General features: G+C 36.2%; 1 protein-coding gene across 1 annotated transcript in view; it reads right to left on the bottom strand.

The window, feature by feature from the left end:
• LOC110214718 (glutamate decarboxylase 1-like) overlaps nucleotides 1-16,675 on the bottom strand; it is a 65,392-nt gene extending 48,717 nt beyond the window's left edge. Inside the window, 1 exon segment of the mRNA XM_078151773.1 lies at nucleotides 16,351-16,675. Coding sequence (XP_078007899.1) covers nucleotides 16,351-16,675 — 325 coding nt within the window.
• Nucleotides 16,676-17,010: the final 335 nt, after the last annotated feature.

Raw genomic sequence — 17,010 nt, 5'->3', positions numbered from 1 at the left:
TCCACCTGGAGACAAGGCTCCATTTGGCTCCATTTTTTGTTAAAAGCATGTTCCAGAAAATCCTAGAATGTGCTTATATTAATTTTTCTTTTGTTTGCTGTCAATAAATAAGCTATCTTCCCTTCCCATTATTATTTTCCAAATAATACAGATGATGTGAATTTGAACCCCTTATAGAGTGTCCATCCCCTCATGTTTAGCAATAGTCTCCATGTCTCTAGCTTGCAATATGATTCTCTGAAGGCTTTTCAATTTAATAAGTTTTTGTCTCATTTTAAAGCAGCTTTGGTCTTTGCCTCTATTCCTTCTTCTCAATATTATAGACATTTGCTATATGCTTACTTTCAAACTCTTCCTTGGGAAACATAACTGTGATTTAACACAGAGTCAAAAAAATATTAGGTTTAGAAATTCTTAGCTTCTCATCTTTAGCTATTTGAGTTTTTTGGATCATATCTAAAAGGCTAATTTCATTCATATCTAAAAAAATTCAATTATTAGCAACATAGGGAATTTTGTCTTTGAAGAAATGTTTCAACTATATTGGAAAATATATATTCCATTCATGGAATGAGTGTTAACCAAATAGTTATGTGTTAATGTTTCTATTGATCTGTTTATTGATCAGTCTGGGTATTTTCTATCTCAGCACAATTTGCAATCTGTCCATATCTTTTCACTATGGCTAATTCTTTTCCATTTTTTCCCTACATTTCCTTTATAGGTCATCTACCAAACATATTGTAAGCTTTCCTCTGTGTTGTTTTATGTTTCCTGGGTCCCACAAAACTTGGCCTATTCATCTGTTATCACTTACCACAAACAAGACTATTTCCTTTTGTTTTCATATATTTCTTCTGTGATATCTCTTGATAGATCAATCAATAAGCATTTATCAGGCATTATATGTGTGCCAAGCCATGGGGTAAACCCTGGGATTCAAGCATAAAACTAAAACAATTCCTGTTCTTTAGCTCATATTACATTGGGAGAAATACTGTGTATACGTAAGTACATACAAATACCTAAGCATGGTAAACACATTGGCATTCTTTTGTGGAAGGGGGAGGCACTTATACTACTTATTTAATATTGATCATGACTACAGAAAGTTACAGCCTACATATCAATTTATGTTTCTACATTTTCTAACAAAATCAGTTCATCTGTAAAATGAGGGAGTTGGATTAGATGAACTCTAGGGCCCCTTCAAATATAAATCTATGATTTTGGGATTCATTTCCATTTGGGTCTTGTCTAGTACATCCTCCATGACAGTAACACACACCTTTGATGATCATATATGCTGTCTTATTCTTTGATTGATGTGTGTAATGAGGAATGGCTGAATAGAGTTAAGGTTCTATTTATCAAAGGCTCTTATGTGATCTTAACATAGACATGGGAAAATCTCTTTGGGAAGGGAGACAGTAAATTTGTTTTGCTCTGCCAATTCAAAAGTTTTAGTTGGTTTTTTTTGTATCCAACAAACAATAAACAGAGCAGAATATCCTATTCTCTATGCTTTTCAACTGAGTGACTCATGACGTAGTTTCTTATTTTAAAAAAAATCTACCTTATATTCATTTCTCAAATCCCTTCACTAAAACCTTATTTCACAAATGAATATTCTGAGAAAAAACATTACCTCATTTTTCTCATCAAATTTTCTGTTGCTACTCATAAAACAAATTTTGAAATCCTTAATAAACTAATAGACAGCTCCAAATGGAACTGGAATAGTCTATCATTGGTGTCATTTTTTAACATGTATATATGCCTTTTGAGTAGATTGTGTTCTCCAGGGATGGAATGCCAGTTTCCCATATAATTTCATTTTTATTCATTCATTTTCTTTCTTTGCCATAAGTGTCTTGCTAGCCACACTCTTCTAAATCATTTCTTTTTTTTTTACTTTTTTCTATTATTTAGCAATTGGGGTTAAGTGACTTGCCCAGGGTCACACAGGTAGTAAGTGTTAAGTATTTGGTCTGAGGCCGGATTTAAACTCAGGTCCTCTTGACTTCAGGGCCTGTGCTCTATCTATTGCACCATATGGCTGTCCCTTGAAATCATTTCTTCTAAAAATTATATTAACCTATCAAAAATTGATAGGTTTCTGCTTACTGAATTGTGCTTATGAAGCTGTAAATGAAAATGGAATATTTTTTGGCCACTGGTTAGTTCCCTTGCTTGTGGTATCTGAGAAAGTGGGATTGGTTTTCTATTTCTAAAAAACGTCATGGCACTAGAGAGGGAGTAGCTGCCTCTTGTGGGAGAGACAAAGGACTCATACATCCTTAATTCATTTATGACTTACAGCTCTGGACAAGTTGGTAGAACCTAGATACAAAAAATCCAAGGCCAATCTCTCCAAAGGAGAATAACTGACCTTATCTTTCTTTCTACCATAAGCAGAATGTTTCACACAAAATTATGGTGATTAATGCTAGTGGTATTATTAGTTTCAAAATCCCCTTCCTTTGGTGCTGCTCTATGGAATGCTCTACCTTTGCTGCTCTGCTCCCTAGTGTTCCATTTTAGACCTTCAAACTTTCATTATTCTAGTTAGTGTGCCATAGTAAAATGATGACTCATACATCATTGGTGTCTCTGGTTCTATGAAAATAACTCCTAGTTGGGGCAGCTAAGTGGAGCAGTAGATAGAGCACTGGCCCTGAAGTAAGGAGGACCTGAGTTCAAATCTGGCCTCAGACTAAACGCTTGACACTTACTTGCTGTGTGACCTTGGGCAAGTCACTTAACCCTTATTGCCTTAAAAAAGAATATAGAAAATAAATCCTAGTCACTAAGAAAATTGTGATAACCTTAAATATGTGTGTGCATGCATTTGTGTGTGGGTATGTGTATTTGTATGTAACTTATGCCTTAAAATCCACTGGTATAGAACTCTCTTTATTGGTGGGGACGAATGCTTCATGTTTAGGTGAGAGGTAGAATTGGTGAAAGTGAGAGAGAAGAGAGAGTTAATCTCTCCAGTCTCCCTTGGGATCTTCTAATTTCCAGGTTCAAGAAAGAAATGTGATGCCAACCTCTCAAGTAACTGAAGTGGCTCTGAGGAAAAAACAACATGAAAGGAGCTGGCGATCTCTAATATGGCCCTGTGAATGGCTGGCTACACTAGAGAGTTTGAGGTATTCTTCCTTTGAGTGAGATCTAGGACTCTTGGTTGAGTTGATTACCTAGCTCGCAAAGAAGTTCCTTCATTTTGTATTGCCTAGTATATATTCTTGTAACTATATTTTCTCTGATTTTCTGTTCAGCTATCAACTTGGATAAATTAGTTTCTTTGCTATTTACTATGTGTGTGTCATTTTGGAAAAAGTATTTGGTGCAAAATTACACTTGAAGCCTTCCTTTATTAAGAAAGAAAAATCAGAAGTTTAGACTGAACCTAAAAACTATACCCCCTAGTCTCATAATATTTAAAGGAGTAGATATATGTAATTCTAACCTGGTACTCCTTCTCTCTGTGAACAAGCTGGCCAAACTTCAGGTCCCAACCTCTGGCTTCACCTTCTAGCAGTTATTAACATTTCCCTTGAAGAAGAGTGAAAGGAGAAAAGGTTTAGATATGGTTATTCTTGCCTCCCTGCAAGCCACATCAAGACAGCCATACAACATATGTGTATGTAAAATGTGTGTACATATGTGTATATATGTATGTGTGATCTATATACATATACATACAATAGCACACATATATTTCCCATATAAGATACCTCAGTTTAAAAGTATGTCCTATATTTGGAGTGGCTTATATTTTTTTAATTTTTAAATTAATTAAGTTATTTTTAGTTTTCAACATTCACTTCCACAATATTCTGAGTTCCAAATTTTTCCCCATCTCATCCCTCCCTCCACCCCAAGACGGCATGTATTCTGAATACCCCTTCCCTTAATTTGCCCTCTCTTCTGTCTTCCCTACCCCCCACCTTCTATTATACTCTTCCCCTTCCATTTTCCTGTATGGCAGGATAGATTTCTATGCCCCATTTCCTGTATATCTTATTTCCCCGTTGTATGTGAAAACAATTTTTAACATTTGTTTTTAAAACTTTGGGCTTCAAATTTTCTCCCTTCCTCCTTCCCCACCCACCCTCAATGAGAAGGCAAGTAACTGGATACAAATTATACATGTATAGTCATGTAGTAGTCAGGTTGTGAAAGATTAATGATATTTCTCTTCATCCTATCTTGTCCCCCCATTTATTCTATTCTCTCTTTTGACCCTGTCCCTCCTCAGAAGTGTTTGTTTCTGATTACCACCTACCCCAATTTGCCCTCATCTCTATCATCCCCTTCAACTCTCTTATCCCCTTCTCCTCTATTTTCCTGTAGGGTAAGAGAGATTTCCATACCCAATTGAGTGTGCATGTTATTCCCTCCTTAAGCCAAATCTGATGAGAATAAGATTCATTCATTCCCTCTCACATTCCCCCACTTCCCCTCCACTGTAAAAGTCTTTTCTTGTCTGTGTTATGTGAGATACTTTACCCAATTCTACCTATCTCTTTCTCCTTCTCCCAGTACAATCCTCTCTCACACCTTAATTTTATTCTCCAGATATCACCCCTTCCTCTTCAACTCACCCTGTGCCCCTCCCCCTCTCTTTCTATGTGTGTGTATATGTGTGTGTGTGTGTACACACACACATACATATATTTTCCCTCCAACTACTCTAATATCGACAAAAGTCTCATGAGTTACAAATGTGATCTTTCTGTGTAGGAATGTAAACAGTTCAATCTTAATAAGTCTCTTATCATTTCTCTTTTCTTTTTACCATCTTCATGCTTCTCTTGCATCTTGTATTTGAAAGTCAAATTTTCTATTCAGCTCTGGTCTTTTCATCAAGAATGCTTGAAAGTCATCTATTTCACTGAATATCCATTTTTTTCCCCGAAGGATTATACTCAGTTTTGCTGGGTAGGTGATTCTTGACTATAATCCTATCTGCTTTGCCCTCTGTAATATTATATTGCAAGCCTCTGGTCTCTTAATGTAGAAGCTGCTAAATCTTGTGTTATCCTGATTGTGTTTCCACAATACTTGAATTGTTTCTTTCTGGCTGCTTGCAATATTTTCTCCTTGATCTGGGAAATCTGGAATTTGGTTGCAATATCCCTAGGAGTTTTCCTTTGGAGAACTCATTCAGGTGATTGGTGGATTCTTTTGATTTCTATTTTATCTTCTGGTTCTAGGACATCAGGGCTGTTTTCACTGATAAGTTCTTGAAATATGATGCCTAGGCTCTTTTTTTTTATCATGGTTTTGAGATAGTCCAATATTTTTAATATTATCTCTTTTGGATCTATTTTCCAGGTTAATTGTTTGTCCAATGAGATGTTTCTCATTGTTTCCTATCTTTTCATTCTTTTGATTTTGTTTTAACAAAGTCTTAATTTCTTATGAAGTCACTAGCTTTCATTTGCCCCATTCTAACTTTTAAGGAAGTATTTTCTTCAGGGACCTTTTGGACTTCATTTTTCATGTGGCTAATTCAGCTTTTTAAGGCATTCTCCTCCTCCTTGGCTTTTTGAACCTGTTTTGCCATTTGGGTTAGGCTATTTTTTAAGGTGTTTTTTTTTTCTTCAATATATTTTTGGGCTTCCTTTAGCAAGCTGTTGTCTTGTTTGTCATGATTTTCTTGCATCACTCTCATTTCTCTTCCCAGTTTTTCCTCTGCTTCTCTTACTTGCTTCTCAAAATTCTATTTAAGCTTTTCTATGACCTGGGACTGATTCATATTTTTCTTAGAGGCTTTGGATGTATGAGCTCTGACTTTGTTGTCTTCTTCTGGTTGTATGTTTTGATCTTCTTTGTCACCAAAGAAAGATTCTATGGCCTGACTTTTTTTTTTGCACAGTTTGGTCATGATCCCAGCCAATTACTTAAGTTTTAAACTCTTTGTTAAGGTAAGGGTCTGCTTCCAGTGTAAAGAATGTACTGTCCCAAGCTTTGGGGTTTTTGTGCAGCTGTTTTCAGAGATACTACTAGGGACCTGTAAGTTTTCAGTTCTTCCAAGTTGGTATGATCAATGGCAAGTGTTTACTCCTTCCCTGACTGTGCTGTGGTCTATGAGTGACCATAAGCACTCTTTTCTGCCTTGGAACTGTGAGAAGGATTTGCTCTGTACTGCCATTATAAGCTTCACCAGGCCAGTGCTTCTCCTTGCCCCAGAATCACCACCCAGAATTATGACCCAGATCCAAGCACCAGCAAAGCAAAAAATTACTGCCTCAACACCGGCAAAGAGATCCCTGCAATCCCCCTCTCATCAGCCACTCAATTCCCCCTCTGTCAGTGGGCCAAGAGGTCTGGAAGCAGCCACTGCCCTGGGGCTATGCTAACACTGGTGCTGGGACCAAGCTTCTCTCTTACTGTTGTCACAGACCTTTCCTACTGACCTTCTAAGTTGTCTTTGGCATTTGTGAGTTGAGAAGTCTGGCAACCACCACAGCTGCCTGTGATTCAGTCCCCTAAGTCCAGCTCCAGGTTGGCTGAGGCCTGGTCTTTTCCTGCATGCCCATGCTGAACTGCGCTCTTCTCCCAGCAGCCCAATAGACCTTTCCAATCAACCATCCAGGTTGTCTTGGGGTGAAAATTTGTTTCACTCTCTTTTTGTGGGTTCTGCTGCTCTATAATTTGTTTAGAGCCATTTTTACAGGTATTTGGAGGGCTTTGGGGGGGAGCTCAAGCAAGTCACTGCATTTACTCCGCCATCTTGGCTCTACCCCTGGGAGTGGTTTATATTTGAAACAATATACTTATTTAAGAACTACTTAATGTCATTCTCCTACCATGTGTGAGTTCTTTTAGAGTATGCATCCTTTCATTCTTTACAATCCTAGGGACTGGCTCATATTAGCTATTTAATAAATGCTTGTTAGATGATTGAATAATTCAATGACAGAGCCTAAGAAAATTATTTGTATTGATCCCCCTAGTGGATGGATTTATTCAGAGAACTAGGATCTAGAATCCTGTTCTTATGTTTAGGGTAGGAGTTAGGAGATTGTGGTTAAGGTTGTCATGGAGAAGAGGATAGGTATTGGAAGGTCAAAAGACTACCTGCAAAAATTCACAGAATAACAGTGTCTGGGTAGGGTTTTGGAGTGTCAACTTAGACAACTATCCCACCCAACTTAAAGTAGGTGACAAAATGCTACACCCTGATACCTTAACCATATAAGCATATATTTTGATTATCTAATAGATAATCAAATGTGTGAACAAGGCCTGGACACCTACAATGAATCAATCAATCCAATCATAACTAAACTGATCAATCCCTTTGACATGTTCCAGAACACATGATCATCTAGTCTCTACCTGAAGACTTCCAATTATGGTGAACTTACTACTTCTGCCTTTAAAGAACTCTAGTAACACTGAGCTGGCCAATTTCCCACTCTTTACTTAAAGCATAATCAAAAGTGCTCTTTCCTTGTCACACCAAAATGAAAGCAACAACATGAAAGAGAAGACCAGTTGTTTACAAGTGTAAATAAGATAGATTTATCAGTTAGCACAGATCTAGACATTGAATGAACTAAGATTAAAGGGATGGAAAATGACATCTGGAATTTGGGAGGTCTGTAAAGAAAGGGGTGATTAAGGAGTTACCAAAAAATTCTGAGAAGTCAAAAGCAGGGAAGGTCAAATAGATCAAAATTTTCTGTGCCAAATTAAAAAAAATGTAAGCTCCTTGAGGGCAGAGGCTGTTTTTCTTATTTGTTTCCTCAGCAATGAGCACATATTCCAACACGTGGTAGGTGATTGATAATTTTTTTTAATTGAATTTATTGAATTGGTGTACTTTCTTCTTTCAGATAACTTGAGAAAATGTCGTTTTATAGATTCTCTTGCTATAACATATCTTCAAGTTATGCAGATGAAGAAAAGGAGTAAAGGAAGGAAGGAGAGAAGTATATAGGAAAGAAGGAAGAAAGAAAAGGAAGAAGGAAGGAAGAAAAGAAAAGGTGAGAGTGGAAAAGGAAGAGAGGAATATTTATTAAGTACTTATTATGTAATAAGGTGATAAGTAGTGGGATTACAAATATATAAATGAAGTATTAAAATTATATAAGATTCCTTGTATCATATAATAAAAATAACTTTGTTTAATGACATCATGACTATAAGTATAAAGTGAAACATAAACTAGTTATATTTTTAATTGCCAAAGTCATTTACAACTAACATGGATAAAAGTCCAGTACAGAAGCAAAATGGAAGAAAAATTTCTTAGACACTGGAAGGTCCTCCAGATAGTATTGTTAGCAGTTGATATTGTGCTAATTGGATAAGAGAGTAGAATATCACAGTACTTTCTTGAAGATATCCATAATTACAAAAAATCACTCAGAAGAGTTAAACCTAATTAACTACATAGGGAAAATCAAATAGAGGAATAATTCCTGTTGCCTAGATTATGATGTACCTTTGGATGGACAGTCCACATAGTTGGTCCATCAGTATCTCTGATAGACACTGCCGATGAACAAGTAAGTAGGCCTAAGTTACACTGCATTAGGGAAATTTTGCAATGCTTTCAAAAACCTTAATCTTCTTGAATTAAACCAAACCAAACAAAAATCCTCATTTTTTTTAAATACCAATATTTTTATTAGTGATAAAGGTAATTTTTACAACTGTGAATCACAGAAAAATATAATCTTCCTTCGGTTCTACTTATTTTGTTCTGTTTCAGCTCATCCACCTTTTCTATGCTTCTGTGAATTTTTCATACTCAAGATTTATTACAATAGAACAAAATTTCTTTGCGCTCACATGTGTTTTCAGCAATTCCTCTATCAATGGACACCCACTTCACTTCTAGTTCTTTACTAGCACAAATGGTATTGCTGTTCATATGTTTCCATATTTTGGACCTTTGTTTCTGGCATTTACTTCGTTGAGACAAAAGCCCAATAGTTGAATCCCTGGGTCAAAGTGTATGAATAGTAACTTTTCTTGCAAAACTTGAAATTGATATTAAGAATGCATAGACTACCTTACAACTTAACCAATAGTTCATTGATGTATCTGCCTTTATAGACCTTCCAAGAATGAGCATTCTCATCTTTTGTCATCTTTGCCAGTTTCTACAGGAAAGACTTCAGAGCAATTTTAATTATAATTTCTCTTACTATTGGTGATTTGGAACATATATACATTGTAAATAGTAGCTTGCAAATCTTCTTTTGAAAAGCTCACATTTCATTACCACTTATCTACTGGGAAATGAATCTTAGTGTTTTGTGTCAGTTATCTTGGATATCAGATATTAATGATACAAACATTTCCCCATGCTAGAAGTTCTTAAATTATTAATATTTTTGATGCTAAGCTTTTTTTTTCTATGCAATCATATTTGTCTATTATTTTCTCATAATCAATTCTATTCATTGTTTGATTAAGACTTCTTTACCTAAACTAGTTTCAAAATATACCTGATCTTATTTATTCTTGGGTTTTTTGTTGCTTTTTTACTTTCTTTTAATAATGACCTTTTACACTCAGGATTAATATTATTCATATATATTCATATTAAGCTTATTGTAATGTATTGGCATAAAATATATTTTCCTAATCCTACTGTCTGTCATCTGCTTTTTAGATTTCCCAGTAGGTTTAATCATAATAGGAATCCAGACCCTTCCTTAGTTTCCCAGTAATTTTACCCTTGGGTTTATAAAACCCAGCTACTATTTTTTTAATTCCTTTAGTTTATTGCTAATCTAGTCTTTTCTATGAATCTATTTTCCTGTTGTTTTTTTTTTAACCAAAAAAATCACAATTGCTTTATAAAATAGTTTGAGGCCTGGTGAATCCATGTTCCTTTCATTCATACTTTTTCTTATATTTCTCTTAAGATTCTAGACCTTTAATCATCCAGATGAATTCTGTTGTTGTTTCACTTGTTTTTGCTCTAATTCTATAGAATATCTCCTTGGTAACAACATTGTATATAACTAAATCTGTAAATCAATTTAGGTAGTATCATAGTATCATTTTTATTGTGGTTGCTAACTATTGGGAATATGAAGACAAAAGCAAAATGTCCTTGCCTCCAAGGAGATTAATATTTGACTGGTTTTAGGAAGGGGAAACAACATGTACATAGATAATTATAAATACATATATATGCATATATACATATATATATGTTTATTTATTTAAAATTCAAATTCATTTCAAGAAAGGGAATACCTAAATAACTGGGTGAATCAGGAAAAAAAACTCATATTGAAAATGCAACCCAAATAGTGTCTTGAATGAAGGAAGTATGTTCTACTCCTTAATGGCCAAAAAATTAGTTCCTTAGGGGAAGGAAATACCCATCAGTGTTGTGTGAAGATTAGTTCTAGAAGAGATGAGATCTGGTAATGGCAAAAGTTTTGTGCTCTAGGAGAGCAGACAAACATAGCTGGAAGTCCAGGGAGACAAATACTTGAAAGCAGAGCAAAGACTAATTAACAGTTTGGAAAACAAATAGATGCCCTCTCTCACTTCTCCCTGGGAAAGCCAGCATTTCATCCACAGCATACAGATAGGACTGCAGGAACTCAGTTATAAGAAGGACTTATTAGTAGTGTATCATATCCTCTGGCTGAAGGGCTGAAGGGTATGCTATTCCTTCCTTCTTTTCCTACATAGGTTTAGGCAGAGCTGAAAAAAATACTTATTTTTCTATCCAAAATGGCTGTGGGTATTTTGTAACATTACTTCTCTTTTTATGAATTAGTTTGTTTCCATTGTCTGTGGACATGTTACTTGAGATCAGAAGGTATATACATAGGCATGGTGGTGATGGGTTTTGTTTTTCATGATATGGGCAGTTAAAGATCTCCTGGGATGCTGTTAAATTACAGTTGAGTTTTACAAATAATCTATTAACTCCCCTCAGCAGAACCTTAATAATTGAACACCAGTCTCACTTAGATTTCCCCTAAAAGAATGAGCCATTGGAAGATGGTGCTACTGAGGTTGTGAGTGCATGTCTTCAAAAATAAATTCTACCCTTGTTAGCCCAAGGGAAGAGAAAATGAGGAGATAATAGAACATGATGCTCCATAGCAACACCTATTGTACCATTAGCCATTTCAAGAAGCAGAGGCAAGGAGAACATATATTCTAGTCATGGGGGTTCAGCTGGGCAAATGTTTGGAGGTTTCTGTAATAAACTAACAATGTACTCAAACTTCCTTTGTTCTCTCTGTAAAAGGGAGATTCTCATTTTTTTCTTTGTTTGAAGGGTTAATAAGTGGTTAATTGGTAATTTTATTTGTGTGAGGGAATTTGCCATACCAATGGAATTCAAGTATTCTGCAACTACTTCTTAGAGTTTTCTGGGACACTGAGAGAACAAGTAAATTACTCAGAGGACTTGAATATAATGAAATCTTGTTCTGATTTACTTCCTTTTGATAAAGTAAAATCAGTTTTTAAACTTAAATTACATAACTTGGACATTAAGTGATGAATTTTTGGGGCCATGCCTATATAGCAATTTCTTTATTGAGTGATGGGGTTTGTTTGTTCTTTGTTTATGTGTGACTATCTTGCCATCCATGGACTCCAAAGAGGTGAATGGATAGATTTCAAGAGGTCTACACACTTGGATGGGAAAAATAACATCAATTTTTCACTAACATCTAACTGAAAATTAGCATTTACTTTAATTATGAATATATTCAAAAGGGTCCATAGGCCTTAACAGATTGCCAAAGGAGATAAGAAGATAGTCACCCATAAATTAAACAAAGAATGAACAAACCTCATCACTCAAAGAAATTGTGATATAGGCATGTCCAAAAAAATCATCACTTAATGGTCCAGTTATTGTTGATGATAATTAATTGTATTGGTCACTGAATAGTAGCCTTATAGTAACAACCAATCAGGCTCTATCCACCATACAATTGTGTCTCTAAAATTCAGAAAAATTATACTTCTACTATATATCTCAGTATTGGTGTGAGATAAATGGGATTTTACATCAAAGAAACTATTGATTGTTGAAAAGTAAATTGGTTTATGGGAATGTCAGAAAGTGCAGGTTCCACAACTATATGGTCTACTTAGCACCAAGTGAGTATAAAAGTGTCAAGGAATTTGTTTATGGGAATACTAACAAATAAAGTCAAAAAGCTGGGTCATTTGAGGGCAGGTAAGGAAAGAAGTAAAAACAAGGCGGTTTTAAAGATCAGATCATGGAAAGCCTTGAATGCTACAATAATGATTTTGGAATTTTTATTTTGGGCAATAAGGAAGGATGGAATATTTGAGAAACTGCAGAGAATGATTAAAGAAGTGTTTTAGGAAAGTTCATGTGGTTGAAACCCCTTCCAAGGGATACTAATGTATAGGGGATAAAAAGCTTGCATTGGATCCAGGAAGACCTAGACCCTAGTCTTGCCTTTGACACACAATTGGCATGTGGCCCCAGAGAAATCATTAAAACTCTTAGTTTTCTAGGCAATTCTCTAAGACTACAGGTTTTTAAAGATGTCAACCTGCATCAATAGAGAAAATTGCCACATCTATAGTTCACTATATCAGGAAAATCACATGTCCTATCCTTACTCAAATGTGGTAACTGTATGTGAATCTTGGATCCTGAAGAAGACAGTATGTAAGGGTGGAAAGAGTACAGAATGTGAAGTAGAGATATCTGTGTTTGAATCTCACCTGGGACACTTACCCATTACGTGAGCTTTGGCAGTCACTTAACCTTTTGTCTGTGTGTGCATGTGTGTATGTGTGCATGTGTGTGTGTATGGTATTTTTTTCCCCTCAGTTACATATGAAGAAAATTTTGGCATTCATTTTTACAAGGTTTTGAGTTCCAATTTTTTCTCCCTCCCTTGCCTCCCCTCTTCTGAAAATGGTAAGCAGTTTGGTATGGCTTATATGTGTGCTATCATGTAAAAATATTTCCATATTAGTCATACTTGTGAAAGAAGAAATAGATCAAAAGAAAAAAATAATAAAGTGAAAAATGTACTTCGATATGCATTCAGAGTCCATCAGTGCTTTATCCCTATATGGATAGCATTTTCCTTCATGAGTCCTTTGTACTTGTCTTGGATCAATGTGTTTCTGAGAAGAGCTGGGTCATTCATGGTTGATCATCAAACAATGCTGCTGATACTGTGTACACTGTTTTCCTGGTTCTGTTCATTTCACTTTGTGTCACTTCATACAAGTCTTTCCAGGTTTTTCTGAAATCTGCCTGTTCATTAGTTCTTATTGAAAAATAGTATTCCATTACATTCATTTACCACAGCTCGTTCAGCCATTCCCCAACTGATGGACATCTCCTCAATTTCCAATATTTTGCCACCATTAAAAAGGGTTGCTATAAATATTTTTGCACATGTAGGTTATTTTCCCTTTTGTATGATCCTTTTGGGACACAGAACTAGTAGTGGTTTTGCTGGTTCAAAGGGTATGCAAAGTTCGGTTGCCTATTGGGCATACTTTCAAATTGCTCTCCAGAATGGTTTTTTCAGTTCCCAACTCCACCAACAATGCATTGGTGTCCCAATTTTCCCACATCCTCTCTGACACTTATTATTTTCCTTTTTGTCATGTCAGCAAAATAGGTAGATGCGAGGTGGTACCTCATAGTTGTTTTTATTCATGTTTCTCTAATCAAAAGAGATTTAGAGCACTTTTTCATATTCCTATAGATGTTTTGATTTCTTTATCTGAAAACTACCTGTTCTTATCCTTTGACCATTTATCAATTGGTGAGTGGCTTATATTCTTGTAAATTTGACTCAGTCCTCTATATATTTCATAAATGAGGGCTTTATTAGAGACACTGGCTTCAAAGATTGTTTGCCAGCTTTCTGCTTTTCTTCTAATCTTGATTGCATTGGTTTTGTATGTGCAAAAGCTTTTTAATTTAACATGATCAAAATTATATATTTTACATTTTATAATGCTCTCTATTTCTTGTATTGTCATGAATTCTTCCCCTCACCATAGATCTGATAGGTAGACTATTCCTTGCTCTTCTAATTTGCTGATGGTGTCATCCTTTATGTCTAAATCATGCCAAAGGTCTGTCATATCTAACTTTTCTAATATTCTATTTACCTCCTTGGCTTCCTTCTTGTTTTTTTGGTTAGATTTATCAAGTTCTGAGACGGGACAGTGGAGATGCCCTCTAGTACAGTTTTATTGTCCATTTCTTCCTGTAACTCACTTAACTTCTTTAAGAATTTGGATGCTATACAATTGGTGCATATATGTTTAGTATATATTTTACCCCATTAATTGCTTGTGGTACCTTTTAGAAGGACGTGGTTTTCCTTTCTTACCTCTTTTAATTAGGTCTATTTTCGCTTTTACTTTCTCTGAGATAAGGATTGCTATCCCTGCTTTTTTTTTTCAACTTCAGCTGAAGGATAACAGATTCTGTACCATCTCCTTACCTTTACTCTGTGTATCTGTCTCTCTGCTTCAAGTGTATTTCTTGTAAAATACATATTGTAGGACTCTGGTTTTTGATCCACTCTGTTAACCACTTCCATTTTATGCACATTCACAGTTATGATTACTACCACTGCATTTCCCTCCATCCTATTCTTCCTCCTGTTTGTCCTCTCTCTCCTCTCACCCTTTCCTTCCTCAATAGTGTTCAGCTTCTGTCTCCCTCCTTCCCTTATCTGCCTTCCCTTCTGTCAGTCCCCACCCCACCCCACCCTCCGTACTTGATCTCCTTGCCTGTTGAGTAAGATAGATTTCTATATTCAACTGATTGTGTATGATTCCCTTTTTGAGTCCATAGTGATGAAAGTAAGGTTCAAGCAATGCCCATTGCCCACTCTCTTGTCTTCCATTCCACTGTAATAAGTCCTTTGTGCTTCTTCATGTGAGATAATTTACCCCATTCTACCTCTCCCTTCCTTCTGCACCCAGTCTACTGCTTTTTTATCCCTTAATTTTTATGTCATTGCCTCAAATTCACATTATACCCATACCATCTGTCTATGTATATGTTTTCTAGCTGTAATATTAGTGACACAATTTTTAAGAGTTACAAGTATCATCTTTCTGTGTAGGGATGCAGTTGAGCTCTATTGAATCCCTTATGTTTTCCTTCTCCTTTTTACCTATTTATGCTTCTCTTGGGTCTTGATATTGGAGATCAAATTTTTGGTTCAGTTCTGGTTTTCTTATGAAAGCTTGAAATCCTTCTATTTCATAAAACATCCTCTTTTTCTCTTGATGTATTATGCTTAATTTCATTGGGTGACTCTTGTAGTCCTAGCTCCTTTGCCCTCCAGAATGTCATATTCCATGACCTCTGATCCTTTAATGCTACAGCTGCCAATTTCTGTGTAATCCTGATTGTGATTCCCCAATATCTGAATTCTTTCTGGCCACTTAACAGCATTTTTTTTTCTTAACTTGACAGTTCTGAAATTTGACTATAATGTTCCTTGGAGTTTTCGTGTTGGGATCTCTTTCCTGAGGTGATTGGTGCATTCTTTCAATGCCTATTTTGCCGTCTGGTTCCAGGACATCAGGCAAGTTTTCCTTGATAATTTCTTGAAAGATGCTGTCCAGGTTCTTCTTTTGATTATGGATTTCATGTAGTCCAATGATTGTAACATTGTCTTTCCTGGACCTATTTTCCAGGTCAGTTGTTTTTCCCATGAAGTATTTTGCATTTTCTTCCATTTTTTCATTCTTTGAATTTGTTGGCTTGATTTTTGATGTCTACTAGAGTCACTAGCTTCTACTTGACAAATTCTAACTTTTAAGGTGCTGTTTTCCTTAATTAGCTTTTGTACTTTCTTTTCCATTTGGCCAATTGTACTCTTTAAGAAATTGTTTTCTTCAGTGGATTTTTATACCTCCTTTTCCATTTGGCCAATTTTACTTTTCAAGCAGTTTTCTAAGTTTTTGACTTTTTTTTCATAATTCTCTTGCATCACTCTCATTTCTTTTCCCATTTTTTCTTTTTTTTTCCCCCATTTTTATTATACCACTCTTACACGATTTTAAGCTCCTTTTTGAACTTTTCCATGTGTTTCTGGACTTGAGACGACTTCCCATTTTTCCTTTGGGGTTTTGCCCATAGGTATTGTGACACTGTTGTCCTCTTCTGAGTTTGTGTCTTGGACTTCCCTGTTGCCATGGTAACTTTCTATGGTCAGATTCTTTTCTGTTGTTCTTCTTGCTGTTTTTTGCTAATCTTTTTTGGACCTTTTCCTTTCTTTTAAATTTGAACTCTGCATCTGGGATGGAAGGGTCACTGTCTCAAGCTTCTTGTACCAGGGGCTACAGGCCTTGGTTATTTACCTGGTGCTGCACTGATGTTGCTCCGAGGCTGCCATGGGAGTCTTATCTCTGGTTCTGTGTTGAAGAGTTGGGGTGCAGAGTGGCTAGTGCTGCTGGAGGCTGTAGGGATATGGCAGCTTAACTGATTCTGAACTGGGATCCTAGTGGTGGTATCTGACATGTGCTGAGGCCTGGTGTGGTATTTCTGCATTTCCTCAGGACTACACCAAGGTACTTTGGAGGTCTGGCCACTGGAGGAAGCCTGTTGGCCCAGAATTGTGCTTAAGCACGTGGAGATCTGGCTGTTAGAGGATACCCATTTGCCCACGGCTATGCTGAAGCACATGGTGGTTCTAGGAGCTGGAGTCTGCCAGTTTTCCCCTAGCTATTAAAGGCGCATAAAGGTTTGGTGTTGGCATTTGCACCATACTGTGGCTTAGGATGTCCTGGGGGTTTGCTGAAATGGGGCTTCCTGCCGGCTAGTTGGGATGCTTCTTGTCTTAGAATGCCCTTCCCTTTTACCCAAGTGAGACAGATCTTTCTTGCCAATCTTCCAAGTTTCTCAAGTTCCCAAAAGTCCAACCCACTTAGCCTTTTTAAACCTCAGTTTCCATATCTGTAAAACGGAAATAATAAGTAGAGATAGAGTTTCTACCTGATAGGACTATTAGGAAGATCAAA

Source organism: Phascolarctos cinereus, unplaced genomic scaffold (genome assembly GCF_003287225.1).
Source record: "Phascolarctos cinereus isolate Bilbo 61053 unplaced genomic scaffold, phaCin_HiC Scaffold_4;HRSCAF=312, whole genome shotgun sequence".
In the NCBI taxonomy this organism is placed as follows: Eukaryota; Metazoa; Chordata; class Mammalia; order Diprotodontia; family Phascolarctidae; genus Phascolarctos; species Phascolarctos cinereus.
This window is presented reverse-complemented; position numbering and strand designations above follow the sequence as displayed.